General features: G+C 39.9%; 1 protein-coding gene across 2 annotated transcripts in view; it reads left to right on the top strand.

The window, feature by feature from the left end:
* LTK (leukocyte receptor tyrosine kinase) overlaps positions 1 to 18,092 on the top strand; it is a 178,626-nt gene that overhangs the window by 125,793 nt on the left and 34,741 nt on the right. For both annotated transcript variants that reach the window (XM_075193026.1, XM_075193027.1), the window contains exons 14-17: positions 5,802 to 5,958; positions 11,170 to 11,352; positions 12,093 to 12,191; positions 12,519 to 12,668. In XM_075193026.1, coding sequence (XP_075049127.1) covers positions 5,802 to 5,958; positions 11,170 to 11,352; positions 12,093 to 12,191; positions 12,519 to 12,668 — 589 coding nt within the window. The remainder of the gene's footprint in view (positions 1 to 5,801; positions 5,959 to 11,169; positions 11,353 to 12,092; positions 12,192 to 12,518; positions 12,669 to 18,092) is intronic.

Raw genomic sequence — 18,092 nt, 5'->3', positions numbered from 1 at the left:
TTCTGCCTCACAGCACTGGGGTCATGAGTTTGATTCCCTACCATGTCCTTATCTGTGTGCAGTTTGTATGTTCTCCCCGTGTTTGTGTGGCTTTCCTCCCACACTCAAAAAACATACTAGTAGGTTATTTAGCTGCTATCAAATTGAGCAGCATTTACCATTTATATAGGTTTTGGGTTTGTGATTCATTTCAACCTGTTGTATTATCATCATCATCATCATCATCAATATTTATTTATATAGCGCCAGCAAATTCTGTAGCACTTTTCAATTGGAGACAAACACAGTAATTAAACAATACTGGGTAATACAGACAAAGAGGTAAGAAGGCCCTGCCCACAAGTTTACAATCTATGGAAATCTTTTCTGATATTACTTTTAAATCATTGAACGGAAAAGAGCAAATAAGTTCTCTGCTTTATTTACAATTATTTAATAGAATTAATTAAATAGCCTTCAATTAATTAAATTAACATTGTTGCAGACCACGTACGTTCCTTTATGGCAAAGGTATTCACTCATGGCAGTAGCCTCTTTCAGCAGGATAATGCGCCCTGCCACACTGCAAAACTTGTTTAGGAACAGTGTGAGGAACATGACAAACAGTTCAAGATGTTCACTTGGCCTCCAAATTCCCCAGATCTCAGTCTGACCGAGCATCTGTGAGATCTGCTGGAAAAACAAGTCCAAGCCATGGAGGCCTTACAGCTCTTAAAGGATTTGCTGCTAACGTCTTGGAGCCAGATACCACAGGACACCTTGAGAGGTCTTGTGGAGTTCATGCCTCGACGGGTCAGAGCTGATTGGGCTGCACGAGGGGGACCTACACAATATTAGACAGGTGGTTTTAATGTTGTGGCTGATCGGTGTTTATACCCTTTAGAGGTTAGATCAGGCCTGGCCAACCTGTGGCTCTCCAGATTTTGTGAAACTACAAGCCCCAGCATGCTTTGCCAGTAGATAGCCAGCCGATAGCTGTCAGGGCATCCTGGGACTTGTAGTTTTACAACACCTGCAGAGCCACAGGTTGGCTAGGCCTGTACTAGATGATCTCATCTTTATTACAAATGGCCTATACATATAAGACCACCTGTGAGCTTGTCACGCTATTCTATTTCTTTTTTTTGCATCAATATTTTTATTGAATTTTTCCAAGGGTATATGGGGTACAGAAAAGAAAAAGGGAAGGGGGGAAAGAAAGTACAGACATAGGGAAAAACACATGGGAATCCCCACGCAGGGGGAGGAGGATCACTGAATTAAGATAAGGCACATAATATTAACAGTATACAATTTAACATAGAGAAGTGTTGCAGGGCATGTCAAGCTACATTTTGGCATTCTGGAGGCTTCTCCATCATAAATAGACTAACAGGGGATGCGGGCTGATCGACTGGCCAGGGGGGTTCTATAAGAGCCGCTGGAGAGTGGTCTGATGGGAAACCAGAAATATCCTGAGGAGACCCAGGGCCGTCCGTAATGTACACGTGCCACCTAAACCACTTCATGATGGGAGCTGATGCAGATGAGGCGTAGGGCGTGTCTGTTGTTTCCATCTCAAAGCTGTATTGTATCTTTGAGATGATGCGAGCAGAGGAAGGGGGGTCTGAGACTTCCAGTTTTGTGCTATTGCTCCTCTAGCAGCAATCAAAATGTGACCCAATATGTAGTGATCGTGCTTTGGAATAGAAGTCGGGTAGATGTGGAGGAGAGCTAAAGCTGGGTCTGGGGTAACAGGAATCTTCAAAACTGAAGAAATCAAAGCAAATACCTCGCTCCACAACGGTTGGATCACTGGCCATAACCAGAATACATGGAAGATATCTGCTATTTGGGCACATTGACGCCAGCACAATTTTGATTGGCTTGGCCAGAACCTGTGTAACCGATCCGGGGTAAGGTAAAGCCTGTTGAGAAGTTTAACCTTAATCTCGGTATGGTTAATGCATTTAGACATACGGTGGGAAGTTACATAGATTCTCTCCCATTGTCGCTCAGTGGGCACTAACTTCACATCCATCTCCCACTGGGTTTGTGCAGGTGTTTTAGTTGGGGGGATCAGGGAGTAAATGTAATGGTACCAGAATGTTATTCCGCCTCTCCCACTACCCTTCGTCAATCTATCAATGACATGTGTTGGGAGTGAAATAAGGGAGTGGGGGGTCCTAGAGACAGTTCTGACCCAGTGTCTGATTTGCAAGTACCTATATGTCTCTGAGGATGGCAAACTATAACGAGCTTGGAGCTGAGGAAAGGGAAGAAAGAGGTCTTGGGCAAACTATTCTATTTCTTAACAGACATGTTGTTCAAACAAGCATATGACTCAACAATTCATAACACACTCATATATCTTCTTATCTTATGTAATTAGAGTATTACTTAAAAAGGCTTCACCTATATTATGTAACACTAACTTCTGTTCTGTGTTCTGGTTCTTTTCTCTGCTACTTGTTAGGGCTTTCTACTGACCTTTGGCTGTGTTGTTGTGCGATGTTACTTGTCTTTTCACCTAAAAATATTTCTGAACTGAAATTCCTCAGTGTTTGGCTCTTTATTTGCAGAGTATCCTTCTTGTTCCATGAGTGTGCTTTGGTCTGCTCACATGATAGCTCTGTGATGAATTTCTAAAACGTGTACTTAAAGTACTTGAATCATTACCTGCAGAATTCTTAGCAGAGTTCTAAATCTATTGGTGGTTCTTAAATGTGAGAGGAAATCAGTTGATGTTTTGTGTTTAGGGACATTGTGTAATCCAGTGTTCCATTGTTCATAGTTTTTATAAGCAATGATGCCCCCCTTTTTGATGATGGCAATTAAATCTACATAAATTACCTCGCTGTCTTGATTCTGAGGGTCCCTAGAGTGAAAATTCTCCCTATTTGTTCTTTTGTTGTTTGAAAGAGTGTGGTGTGGTTGTTGTAACATTATATCTAGCTGTGTTGGGAAATGTATATTATTATCTCCCTTCATGTACTGATTTCCTTGACGTGTAATTGTCTTCTGGGAATTTCCCTCCCTTACATGTTTCTATAGTGAATGTGCCATAACTGAATTATTGATTCTAATCTTTTGTCTCACATCCATATGTTCTTATAGTTTCTCCAGTAAAAATGAATCCAATATTCTGGATGTCCCTTGATGTTTTCTATTGTTTCTTTTCTTTTAACTGTTTTCAACAGTTCTGTATGTACTCATGTTTCTATTTCTGAATAAACTGTTTCTTCCGGAAATCTTTAAGTCTGTTCTTAAACTTTTTGTTTTAGCCCTTAAATCCCTTAACAACCATTTAACTTTCTAATGATCATCACCCAGGGGACAAAGGGGTAAAAAATCTGAACCCAACTATTAAAACCCCCAATAAGTTAATGGATTGCAAAATATTATATAGAGTATGATATATCAAATATGCACTATATGGACAAAAGTATTCTGACGCTTGACCATTACACCAACAGGGACTGTAATGACATTGTAGTTAATACATTAAATTTTAATATGGAGTTGGTTCCCCTTTTGCAGCGATAACAGCTTCCACTCTTCTTGGAAGGCTTTCCAGAAGATGTTGGAGTTTTCCTGTGGGAATTTGTGCCTGTTCATTCTGTAGAGCATTTATGAGGTCAGGCACTGATGTTGGACGAGAAGGTCTGGCTCGCAATCTCCGTTTCAGTTCATCCCAAAGGTGTTCGATGGGGTTGAGGTCAGGGCTCTGTATGGGTCAGTCAAGTTCTTTCACACCAAACTCATCATACCATGTCTTTGTAGTCCTTGCTTTGTGCAATGGGGCACAGTCATGTTGGAATAGAAAAGGGTCTTCCCCAAATTGTTGCCACAAAGTTGGAAGCATAGCATTGTCCAAAATGACTTGGTATGCTGAAGTATTAAGATTGTCCTTCACTGGAAATAAGGGGTCTAGCTCAAACCCTGAAAACAGCCTCATACCACTATCCCTCCTCCACCAAACTTCACAGTTGGCATAATGCAGTCAAGCAGGTAACTTTCTCCCAGCATCCGCCAAACCCAGATTTGTCCATTTGACTGCCAAATAGAGAAGCGTGATTCATCACTCCACAGAACACGTTTCCACTGCTCCACAGTCCAGTGTCAGTGTGCTTTACACCACTTCATCCAACGCTTGGCATTGGTTTCGGTAATGGGAAGCTTGCATGGAGCTGCTTGGCCATGGAAACCCATCCCATTAAGCTCCCGTCACACAGTTTCTGTGCTTACATTAATGCCAGTGGAAGTTTGGAACTCTTCAGCTATGGAATCAGCAGAGCGTTGGCGACTTTTACGCACCATGCGCCTTCGCAGACGTTGACCCCGCTCTGTGATTTTACGTGGTCTTCCGCTTCTTGGCTGAGTTGCTGTTGTTACTAAACACTTCCACTTTCTAATAATATCACTTACAGTTGACCGTGGAATATCCAGCAAGGATGAAATTTCAGGAACCATCTTATTGCAAAGGTGGCATCCTATCACAGTACCACGTTTTCAGGCTTCTCCATCAGCAATTCACTTATCTCACTCTATGCCATCATCTAATGCGATTCTGTAGGCCTTCCTCCTTTTTATAAGGGTGATTGTAAGAATGAGACTATACATTATGAAGGGTGTCCTTCCTCTTTACTGGCTAGACAGCTGTCAATGAATCTAGTGAGTATATCTATTAGTGTACTGCAAATATGTAATACTCCTAGAAACACTTTACTAACATGTAATTCACAAAAATGCTGATTTCTCTAAAGTGCTGATAAATGTTCATAGCTTAAAAAATGATAATAGATAATAATTTATCAATTGAACGCTCTTCTGTGCAAAAAAAAACCAATATATATATATATATATATATATATATATATATATATATACACACACACACACACAATGATAGTAGTGGGTTAACAAGCCTATATGGGCTCCTTTGTGTATACATTAAAAGGCTCCCAAGTGGACTGAGGCAAAGTTTAAGCACCATTTTGAATTTTGGGTGAAACAGGGTCTGTTGCGGAAGAGCAATGTTTCGGCAATACACTCTTCAAGTACTACTTTTTCTTCACCATTCCGCACTGAATTTGAACTTTTTCCTTGCTAACAATTTATAAACTATGAGAAGAGCTGGGGGGGGGGGAGTGGAGACTGTCAATTTATTTTGGTGTGGTGTAGTAAAAGTAGGGACCACCTAAGGCCAAATCTACCTCTTAGTGGTAACTCTAGCCTTTACTTACACCCTGCTGTTAAATATTATACAGTCAATAAAATGTAGATAAATGCCAGCACTGAGATAAATAGATGCCACTCACAAGAATAAAAAATAGAATAGGAAGACTATATTAAAGTGCACGTATATAATATATGTACTAGTAGTTCTCCTGCACAGTTCCCACTGGCAGGGCTGACAACCCCTTCAACAAGGAGTATGTAGTGCAAATCCGGTATACTGCTAGAATTAATGTAATTAAAGTAAAACTCAATTTGATTATCACAAGAATAAGAAAAACAATGTGCTTCCTTTACCTATTTAGTATTAAGTACAAGTTGAATTTGTCCTAGTTACCAACAACCATTAGAAATAATCCCTCTTGTCCTTTCCTCTTCAGGTACATTCCATCCACTTATAACCGTCAATAAAGTATACTTTGCCATACACAGGCCACCGACATATATGAAACCCAAAATTCTATTCTCAGCATAAGATCAGGAAATAAATAAGACACAAGATTTGCATTATACACATTAATAGACACTGCTTTATCAGCCAATTATTTCTGTGTGTGATATTTGTATTGCTATTTCTGTTGAAGGAGGTAAATGGTGTGTTTACGCCATTGCTGATTGGCGCAGGGGGAGGAGGAAAAGCTTACCTAGAAGATCCAGAGGATTCATCAGACTTTGAGCAAGAAGAGATGTTTGAAAGGAATATGGAAGTTCCTGGGATGAATGGGAAGAGTGGAGCGGCAGGTACTGGAAGAAGACTAAATTACTAAGTAGTAACATTATGTACAGAATACAGGTGTGAAGCAATGGATGTTATGTTGTGGGTTATAGAGGGGAAGGCTAGCAAAGAGCACAGGATGATAATTCCTTCCATTATGTATCACAGTTTAAATAAATTCAGTCAGTCTGGACCTGAGAGAAGCCAGAAGGAAACACACAAGGGCAGCAGCTCACAGTATGATTATAAATATATTTATTCACCATGGGGATGATGCAGAGTGTGATGCCAGTTTGCGTAGCTTGGTGACATTGCACTGCGCATGCCCAGAAAGTGGGCGCATGCATATGTGACAATGCCGATTTGCATGAATCTGATGCTTACACGCGCCTACGTCTGGAGAGGCGGGATGGGGGCAGGGAAGGGGCGTTCTAACATGTGGCAGACCACAGTAATGACCTGCAGAAACACGCATATGCGCTTGTTAGGGGGTTATCTTTTGCACATGCTACAGGGCAGGTGCAAATATACACTCATAATGATGACTTGTTGTAAGCCAGGCGCATATTCTGCCGAGATGGATGCATCACGAGATGTGTACGGATGCAAATATGCTATTTTTCTGTGCTCTTTTTTTAGAGTAATTTACACCAATTTTGCCAACAACTCTGTATAAGCCCTTATGTGCTTCCTTATCCTTTATTCTTTACTATGTTGTATGAACTCTTTCTAACCAACAGTTGAATTATTACTGTCAAGAGTAAATAAATGCTTTTCTTTTCTAAAAGAAGAGCAACAAAAACAAGACATGTTATGTGCATTTTGCTCTTCTTTTTGCTGACCCATTGTTCTGTACCTGCAATTACACAAGAAATCAGGAGAAGAAATTATACAGCCTTGATTATCCTGCAGGAGTTCTGATGTCTGATAGTTCATCCTGAGTTGCTACCACTGAATTCCTTGTCATTATAACCTGTTAGTGGAAGCTGTGCGAGGATCACATCATTTCTGTATCATTCTCCCAACAGTTTATAAACCAAAATCTAAATTTGTACCACCAATGCCTCAACCCACGTTATAGCCCCTAAACTACGCCCTGATCCACTAGCCATGCCCATTTTTTCCACCCCAGGTAGCCCACTATGGGACCGGCCCAGGGGGCAGATGCCCCCCCCCCCCTCCCAGCCCAGCCTGCCCCTGTGCCACACCAGGTGAGATAAGGATTATAGAACCTGTCTACTTCATATGTGTCACATAAAGTGTACCAGTCACCAGGGGTCTATTTACTAATTATGCTGCCCTATGCCATTATAGAAATGTATCCTCCCCTTTGCCTCTTTCTACTCCACCTAAAAAACACCAACCACCAAAGCTTGGGTACTTTCGTGATTAATAAAACAGTAATACAGGCCCTTATTTATCAATCGATGAAACTCATTGTCGCATCACTCTATACATCAAAAGGGGTTACCACTAGCACACCATCCACTCTGGATAGTGTCCCTTGAGTCCAAGTCTCCAGCATAGCCCATGCAACACTTACAGTCATACATGATGTTATGTGGCTCCCACCAATGGGCAAAAGAAGCAAGTAACGTGTGATAGGTCAATCATCTCCCTCTGGGAAGGGAAGGGAGCCTGAAGCCTGGGGATACTTCTGGGTAAATCATGGCAAAATGGGGAATTCATCTGCAATCAGGACAAGCGCAGATTAATTTATAAATAGAAACATGCCCTCTAGTGGCTAATTTTCTAGGCACATGACCTCCAATACCTGCATGGTAAATATATCTGTCTAACAAAAAGAAGGCAGCCGTTTTGTAGGTTAAACCAATGTTCAGCCTATCAGTTTTCTAGGAACTAGTGACATCCCAGAAGCACATGCACAATAAGTTAATATAAAATACTATTTGTACATACCATGAATATGTCATCTGTGCCATTTGGCAGATCTACTGGGTACTACTCATGGCTGCCCCCCCCCCCCCCCCCTGCTGTTCACCCTGTGTACATGTCCCTTCCTGTAATCTTCCCATTCATGTGTTTAAGGGGGAGAGGTTTTGCCTCCAAATCCGCCTGCTTGAAACAGTGTAATGTGGTACTGTTACAGCCATTAGGGATTCTGGCTGATCTGACGTACAGTAAATCCATTGTAAGTACAATTTTGTTTTTTTTCTATGAACTCATCGAACTAAACCCCAAACTGAAATTTTCGTTTTTGGTGGCGTTCCTCTTTAGTTCTAGGGTGCAATCTACAAATTTATCATTTCATTTATTAAAACTAAATTTGCTCCCCAAGCTCCCAGTTTGTCTGAGCCACCTTGTAAGAATGACACATCTTATAGGAACACTATTTACATAATGTTGAGTCGTACTTTGGCACTAAGACAAGGCTTTATATTTTAATACCAAATTGTATACAATTTGAAAATTAAATAATCAATATTGGACTTAAGCCCCTGGGGTGCACCATTTATAACACCACTTATAAGTTATAGTACTTTTAGAGCATAAAGCATAGATAACTATTTTCTATATATGTGACATCATTGGGGGTGGGACATGATGTCACTGGAGGCGTGGCCAGGTCCAGACAGAACTGTAAATATGACAAAGAGCAGGTAAAAAGGAAGCAGACACAACCCTCCTAAGCTTGCTCATAGCCTGCACAGACAAAGAACATAACATTATTTCCAGCATATGAATGTTCCTCTTGACGAAAACAACAGCAAAAAATGTTTGAGGTTAGGTTTGGTTTTTCAGTTTTCTTTTGTACTTGTCCTGATATTTGCATAGTTGCCAAATGCCCCTAATTTACAGCAATAGTCCCAGCTTTCAAGATTTGTCCTCCCTAGTCTGCATGAGATGCAATTCTTATCATCTTTTTATATGAGAATTTACAATGCACACAGTACACTATAATCACATTCAGTAAACATGACATGATGGGGATTACAGGGCAGCAAAGTTTCCCTGGAAATAATTTTAAATGCTGGAAACTATGTATCTGTGCAAAACGAGTAAAGCGGACTGACCTAAGAAATCCCCCATACATCTATTGTACTGCAATATTCTATGCACATCCGCGTAGATGCCAAAGTCGCGTATAGGTGCCATCTTGGTTCACTGATCCAGTGGCAGAAGTATAAATGTAGATGTCACTATACCACAACTATGTCATTTCAGCTCTATCTCTGCACGTCAGCTGCCTGTCAGATCTCTGCTGTCTTATATATAATATGCCCACCTTGTAAAAAAAAATGTTCTTCCCTACGAAAGTTCCTTTAAATATTGTAGCAATATTTTCTAAAATACTCCAGAAATTTAAAGATGTTTAGATTCAACTTGAATATACTTTATGTGACAAATCTGTATAACATTTTGTTTAAACAACAATTCTCAAAAGATGTTAGCATGTTTATTGCTTAATATATGTGTGGGTTACAGATTGTCTTCTGTTTTCCATTACAGAAACCTTTTGCATGAATGGTTGATATATAAAAGGCAATCTGATTAACTGAGAGTTTATGACCATGTTAGAGTTGGAGTTATACTTTGGGTCAATAGTAGTTCTCCCATTTGATCCTATATATTGGTGTGCTTTTCATTACAATGCTCCATAAATATGTATGACACTTTAACTAGACAGATGCTTCTGTGGCTGTAGTGAGTCAATACCAGATGGATGTGTATTCTGTAATATGTTTCATATGGTAGTATTAATACCTGGTTAAAGACAGTTCCACCTGTATTTCACTACATTTGGGAACTTGTTTTTTTTTTATTTTTATAATTCTTTATTTTGAGTGGTCAGTAGGATATACAAATAACAAAGCGATAAAACTGAGATAAAAAAGGTGGAAAATTCAGAGAACACATATCACAAGGTATTCAAGTCACAACAGAAGATCATGTTTTAAATGTTTATATTCAACAATAGTATAACATTATTTTGAAATGAGACTGAAAATGTGGGAGGGATACAGTTTGTGAAATAAGGTGTTACTAGCACATTCCAAACTGCAGAAACGCGATTTCTTCTTGTTCAGTGAGATTATTGTAATGAGAAAAAGTGCTGGAGGCAGCACATTGTCAGGGGTGTTCCTTGCCGAACAGTGTTGACAATGGAGGCTCCTTATTAGATGTAATTTATCCATGCCCATTGCTAGGAGTGAGCCATGACCGTGGGCACAGGCCAGGAGAGTGGTGGCAGCAGGCTCATGTACCCCCCGTGTACTTTGAAGGGCATAATCACCTGGGCAGATTGCTATTTGTCCCTTACTGTTTGTATTTCAATACAGTGGACTATTGGAGAGATAGACAGTAATAGATGTTCAGTTCTGCCAGGTGGACATGGGGTTTGTGAACGCGTACAACATTACTTGTCACTTACGGCCATGTGCACATAGTACCCAGGGTAAGAGATTGAGGCAAAGGCAGAGGCAGGTAAGATAAATAGGAAGTGGGAGGAAACTTTTGAGGTGGCCAAGAACACATTGATCAATCATTGGGCCACTATTTCCAGCATTCCACTACCAAAAACCAGGACTGTAGGGGGAGTGGGAATGGAAAAGATTGATTGCATTTTGCAAAACTAGTGAAAGCAAATAAACTCACAAATTAGGTTTGTTTTGATAAAACACTCCCCAAACCAGCATTGACCACTTCATTAAATATAAAAATATTCTTTGTTCTTGATCCTTCACAGTCCAGTGTAAAATACATTTTTCTTCTGTCTTAATTATAGTCCGATAGGGAAACAAAAAAGTCCAGGAAAAAAACAAATGTCTGTGACGTAGGGTGATCTGGGCTCCACTCATCATATGTAGCAAGTGTGGGATAACACTTGTGATTGGCTCGTAGATAAGGGGAAGTCCCAGGGCTGTTGCTATCACTACTACCAATGAATAAATACAGAAAGTGCACTTTAGTTCAATTCATTGGTGGCAGGGAGCTGTAGAATGTAGTCTAATTTAATTAAATAGACACTTTTATACATATAGTCAGATATTTATGAATACCACTCTGCCTGATCTAAATAGTGTGGGAAATCGTAAATATATGATGAAGAGTACAAGATGCCTTTCCATATTGCATCAACTAGTATTTATTTTATCTTTTCCTTTGTCCATTTAATAGTGGACAATGGATGGATATGTACCAAGGCAATAATTAAACATTTGGCAGATGCTGTTTTATTACTTAATGCTTTTTATTTTGTCCTATCTTCCCTACAGGTGGAGGTGGTGGCTGGAGTGACAACACAGAGCTTCCTTGGGCTGGGAAATCTCTTCTTGAAGGGTCGGAAGGGGGCCAGGCCTGCTACCAAGCAAGGGCTACCCTACAGTGGGACACCTATGGTGGTTTTGGTGGCGGAGGAGGTCCATGCACTTCTGGTGGAGGAGGAGGAGGATACCAAGGTAGGGCAATAGGATAAATACTGTAGCCACATGTACTTATCTGTGCTGTACATTACGTATTCATATAATATTCAGATAACCACAGAGGACCTGAGTTAGTGTTCCAAGTAAGTGCATTTGCATGATATAAAGATGTGTCTTTGTGCACAACTTTTGTCCATATTTCTAACTGCACTGCCGTCCCCTTACACTTGGATTGGCGGGTCTGGGGCATTAACGTGTGTGCCAGATACTAAGAAAATTATATTTGTAATAGTTTAAATATATATATATATATATATAGAGAGAGAGAGAGAGAGATTATAATAACAATAGTAAACATCATGTTCACCTTATTGAAGACTTTATTAATGAGGTTAGAATTGACGTGGTAAAAAAGAAAATTGTATATAATACAATGGATTGCTTAAAAAAATTATGAATAAAAACATTACGTTGCCTTATTTGTCTTATTTTGAATTACTTGGACCATTAATTAGTTATCTTCTTTGCTTCAGATGCACCTATATGCTACATTTCAGGTTGCATGTATGTCAAGATACGTGCAACCCAAAGTGCAGATGTGGAATGCAAGTGTGCAGACACTTCTATACATGCAACCCTAAGTCAGATGTCAAAATGTGTTTAGTAGACTTTAAGGATCCAAAATAAATGCTTAAAGTTAACACACATGTGTATGAGGCCTAACAGAGGTGGAAAGTGTTGTCCTTCTGTTCACCTATGTTCCCTTTTATTTATAGGAGGACACACATCCCAACTGGATGATATTTCCGTTGATGGGCAGGATGGGGTTTCATTCATAAATCCATCTGGAGATATGTTTCTCCAGCCCTTGGCTGGTGAGATCATTTTTTTTTCTAATACTCAAACAGAATCAGCAATAATTAAAAAAAAATCATTACTCAGTCCGTCTGGCCCCTTCAGCTTTTTGTCTACATCATCTCCTTTGAATTATCATTCTAAACAATGTTAACTAAAATGCCTAGGTATTTATGAGTGGAATTGGAATACAGTTACGGTGAGTGAGGCAGATGGCTGGAAGGATTTACAAGCTATTGTAACCCAGTCTCAAAATATCATTGATGTTGATATGGAAAGAAATGCTGGAGAGATATATCTATGCCTCGATAATTTGCTCATTGACTTTTCTTCTTTTATTTCCACAGCAATAGAGAATCACGGGGAAGTACATATACAGTTGTTCTTGAACTGCAGCCACTGCAAATCCGGAAACTGTAGGAAGGACATTGAGCGGAGAGTAGTGTGTCTGTGTGAGGTTGGGACTATGCTTGGGAGTGATAACATCACATGTATAGGTAAAAAAAACTGCATGTATTTACCTGTAAATCAGAGCTCATGAGGGAATTAGTCCTCAAGCTGGTCTTTTAAGGATATCTAACATCTACTAAGAGAAAACATAAAAAAACATAAAGCGCTAAATTCTCTGAATAGATAGTATATGTACAAGTATGCAAAATGAGGGATAAAAATGTATCTGGATCCAAAGTTCATTCTTACCTGCTTTGAGTTCCTATATTCAAGAGGTTTAGTTCAGAACCCAATGACAACAGCAATCTTGAAATCCCAATATTCCAGTTCACATGCAATCAAATTGGAATAAAATGAAAGTCTCTGAGAACAAGCGCCGCTTTTCTTTTGGTGTTCTCCATTGAGCCTTATAGTACACGGATCTCATCTATTCAATTTAGACTTTGCTTTTCAGGTAGTCCGATATTGATGATTAGAAATGTAAAAAAGGAATGCCATTGTAAAAATGAGTAAACTTTTATTATAATGACAAACAGTAGAGACTTACATATCAGTAACGGACTTGATGTAGCAATGGATTTAACCGCCTGAGCTAAAGTGGTCATCGCAGTAATCAGTATAATAATTCAAATGCTTAAATCCATATGAGTCTCAACCACGTCCAAGATAAATACTGATGTAAAGCAACAATGTCGGTCAGTGGTAACGGAATTAATTGTCTGAAGTGCCTCAACGCGTTTCATCCATTATCAGAACTTTTTCGAGAGAATTATGATGCGGTGTATGGAGCCTGCTATAAATGCTGTATTACTGAGAGGAGAGGAGGTCTGATTGAAGCTGATTAGTGTTCTGGTGTGTGACCCAGTATGGACGGTGATTTGTTCAATCCTTATTTTAGTAAGAACTTTTTGCCTCACTTTAACAATACTGTGAAAAATGAACTGTAAAATGTAGCACTTTATAGTCGCAATAGTAGCGTAACTTTCTTGCTTATATTTGAATCAATGTACATGCAATTAATAAAACACAATATTAAAATACCAAATTTATAAGGTGGTGTTGGTCATAACTAGAGATGCTCGGGCTCAGTTTTCCGAATATTCCAGATCCGAGTACTTTCGCGTACCCTCAGAACTGGAAACAAGGCAAAACTTTATTGTTGCATCAAGTTTTGGATTCTATCAGTACCGCCCTCCACGGATATCCGGCGCCATAACACAGACAGTCTTCAGTGCAGTTGGCCAGCATCATTGCTGAAACAGAAAGAGGATGGGTGACCGTGTTCTTGGCAGTCTCCAGTGACATTGTAGTGTGCCATATCTCACACAGAAACATGAGGGGTGGCATTGTTCTTGGCAGTCTACAGTGTTGGTGCCATTGCTCAACATCATTACTGAAACAGAAACAATAGGGGTGGCAGTGTTCTTAAAAGTCTCCAGTGACATTGCTCTGTGCCAAAGCTCACATAGAAACAGGAGGGGTTGCGGTGTTCTTGGCAGTCTACAGTGTCAGTGCCATTGCTCTGCATCATTGCTGAAACAGAAACAATAGGGGTGGCAGTGTTCCTGCCAGTCTCCAGTCACATTGTTCTTGTCAATCTCCACGCTTAGTGCTGTTGCTCAGTGCTATTGTTCACACAGAAACAGGGGTAGCAGTATTCTTGTCACTCTTCAGTCTCCAGTCACATTGTTTGTGTCACTCTGCAGTCTCAGTGCCATTGTTCACACAGAAACAGGGGTAGCAGTGTTCTTGTCACTCTCCAGTCTCCAGTCACATTGCTCAGTACTATTGTTCAGTGCCATTGCTCATGCAGCAACAGAAGGGGTAGCAGTGTTCCTGTCAGTCTCCTGTACCATAGCTCAGTGGCATCGATATGGCAACCAGCTGCTGGCACCAGTCATGATGATTCTAGTCCTTCTACATCATCTACTAAAGCCGATGCTCAAGGGCATAGTGGATTTAAGTCAGGGAAAATGAAATCCAAAAAACAAGCTTTTACATTGGTAAAGAAAAAACACTAAAATCTTGTCAACTAAAGCTGCCAACACTCTAAAATGGCTTCGCCAACGATAATATGAAAAAGGTAACAAAGCCGACTCTTATAGGTTACGTTCCAAAAGAACCCGTAACAGGATTATCTATATTCAAGAAGCTTCAACCAACAAGCTATATGACCCGCAAAAGATTAAGTATCCTGGTCCTTTATGCAAGAAGTCTTAAAGACTGCTAATATTCAAGGAACTTTCCTCAGTTATATTGCTTCACTATATCACAACCCCACAGCAGCAGTTCTGGCTAATGGATGCGTCTCCCCGGCCTTTACAATTCATAACGGTACTAGACAGGGATGCCCTCTTTCTCCCCTCCTTTTCGCCTTAATGATGGAACCGCTTGCCGCTAGAATCCGGCTCAACCAAAATATTTCTGGAATTTCTACTGGCTCTAAGTCATCCAAATTAGCCCTTTACACAAACGATGTTCTTCTTACCCTCACAAATCCATATGTTTCAATCCTTTCTGTTTTTTCCGAAATTAAAAACTATAGTCTGCTCTCTAACTCTATAATTAACTCAGACAAAACTGAAACCCTAGCTCTCAATTTCCAACCCAATACTCAAAAACATTTGCAATATTCTTTTAAGTTTAATTGGCAAACACAACACATTAAATACTTAAGGATCAAGCTAACTAAGAGTTCCGGCCAACTCTTTACGGCCAACTTTCCCGCTTTAATAGCCAATATAAAACATGAACTTCGTTCCTGGTCACCTCAATGCGTATCATGGATTGGCAGAGTAGCCTCAATAAAAATGAATATCCTACCCAGACTCCTTTATCTATTTCAAACGTTACCAGTTTGTATTCCTTCATCAGTTCTTAAAGATTTACAATCTAATATTTCTCAGTTTGTATGGTCCCTCAGACGCCCAAGAGTCCATCTAAAAGTCCTTTATCAACATGCTAGAATGGGAGGTCTAGGTCGTCCCTGCCATCATAAATACTACTTGGCATCACATATCACTCAAGCAGTTTTATCCCATGCACTTCCTCACACTAGACTATGGGTTGATGCAGAAGCAGATCTTCTCCAGATGCTATCTCCCAGTACCCTATTTTGGCTGAATACAAAGGACATTCCTCCTCTACACACTCTCCCTCCTACAGTTTGTTTTTCTCTTGAAATTTGGAAATTTAGTACGCACTCCTTTAAGCTTATAAATAACCCTAAACAAATGTTCCCTATTTGGAATAACCCTGCATTTCCTCAGGGTATGAATCCCAAATCTTTCTCCCACTGGACAAAATATAACATTATGTTTTTACCTGATATAGTTCCTATGGGATTTTTCCCGACCTTCCCTTAGCTCCGTGATCGACTCCATCTCCCATCTTCTTCCTTTTATCAACATTTACAAATATGTCACCTTTTCAACAGCCAAATAGACCCACAAATCCCTTGCTGCCCATCGTCCTTAGATACACTCTGTATTAACAGGTCTTCCTCTAAAGGAAGACCTGTCTAATTTCCACCTTTTATGCATTGCTGATGAATTACAATTTACCTGATAAAAAGCTACATAAGTGTGGAGGAGGACATGGCTGAGGCTCTGGATCCTGAAGAATGGTCTGATATCTGAGAGGCAGTTGCCAAATCCTCAATTTGTACGCAGATAAAAGAGAATGATTATAAGCTCTTGTTTCGCTGGCATTTAGTCCCCTCCAGACTGAAATCTATTTACCCGTCAACTTCTGACCTCTGCTGGCGCGATTGTGGTCATCGGGGTACCCTGTCCCACGTTTGGTGGGACTGTCCTAAAATCAAAATCTTTTGGAGAGAGGTAGCTGACCTTATCTATAAAATCTCCAATTTAAAGTTTTCATTCCATCTCACTTATTTTCTTCTTCCCTGCCTCCCCCTGACACTCATAAACATATTTGGAAACTTCCGGGCCATATTCTCACTGCTGCTAGATGTTTGATAGCTAGAAAATGGAAACAATCTGAGTGTCCCACAATCTCAGAGCTTATTCAAAATGTTTGGCAAATATATAACTTAGAACATATGACTAGTGTCGTAAATGACCGTCCTAACCAATTTCTTTCTACATGGTATGCTTGGCAAGACTATTTTACCTCATCATAGCATAACTTTTTATCTATTATGCAAATCTCCTCATTTTAATGTCTAATGAATACACTTTTGGTATCAAACTTTTTTTTCTTCACTTTTCTATTTTTCTTCCTTTCTGGTACTTTACAATTATGTGTAATGTCCTTTTTGCTCTCTTGCAATGTTTAGATCTTTAGTTCTGATACACTATCTGTGCCTTGTATTGTTGTTATTATTTTCAAAAAAAACCTTAATAAAAATTTACTTAAAGAAAAAAACAAAAATAAAAAACACTGTAGACAAACATAAAATTGCCAACTACACAAAATATTACTAAGCATTCCAGCGTCAGCTAGCTCCTTTCTCTCAGCTAGATCTCACCCCTTGCAATCTACGCTGTCATCATCCTCACCCTCATCAGTGTGTACATCATCCTCACACAATATTAATTCATCCTCGCTGGAATCCACCATTACAGAAATCTCTGTACTTTATGTACAATCCCTTAGATTGTACGCTCCTCTGAGCAGGGCCATCTCTCCTCCTGTTTCCACCACTTCTAACTCTGCTCTCCAGCTACTTAGCCCTCCTCCTCAAAGGTCCTCCACCCCACGTCCACTTTCGCTCCCTCCTCCCCCCTGGGGGTCTCCCTGTCTTCCGCGCCCCCCTTCTTGGGCCCCGTCGTTTTCGGATCCTCCCTCCCCCTTCCCCGCCCTCTCTAGCTGTGCATTGAGCGTACTGAGTTCCTGTGTTTACTAGACTGTGCTGTCTCCCATTGTATTGTGATTTTGTTTGTCTCTGTACGGCGCTGCGGATGCCTTGTAGCGCCTTATAAATAAATATTAATAATAATAATACTTTGATGTATTTGCCGGTAAAGGCCTTCCTCATGGAATTTGTAGTTCATTTTACGGCATAGCTGTAACGGTTTTTGGGTAATTGTTTTAGACCAGACCAGAGGTCAAAGTGTTGTGCTGACTCATCTGCATCACCACCAGGAAAGGTACAGTCAAATCCATAAATATTGGGACATCGACACAATGTAATTGACTGCAAAGGATTTGCAACAAAGTATTAAAAAGTGAAAGTTTGATATAGGATTGTTTAGCTTGTCCCATTACTTTTGGTCCCTTAAAAAGTGTGAGGCGCATATAGAAACCGTTGTAATTCCTTCACCGTTCACCTGATTTGGATGTAAAAACCCTCAAATTAAAGCTGAAAGTCAGCAGTTAATCTTGTTAGTTTAATCTCAAATCCATTGTGGTGGTGTATAGAGCCCAAAATATGAGAATTGAGTTGATGTCCCAATATTTATGGACTTGACTGTACGTTTTTCTTATCAGCATTTGCCTGAGGAACT

Source organism: Mixophyes fleayi, chromosome 12 (assembly GCF_038048845.1).
Source record: "Mixophyes fleayi isolate aMixFle1 chromosome 12, aMixFle1.hap1, whole genome shotgun sequence".
Taxonomy (NCBI): Eukaryota; Metazoa; Chordata; class Amphibia; order Anura; family Limnodynastidae; genus Mixophyes; species Mixophyes fleayi.
This window is presented reverse-complemented; position numbering and strand designations above follow the sequence as displayed.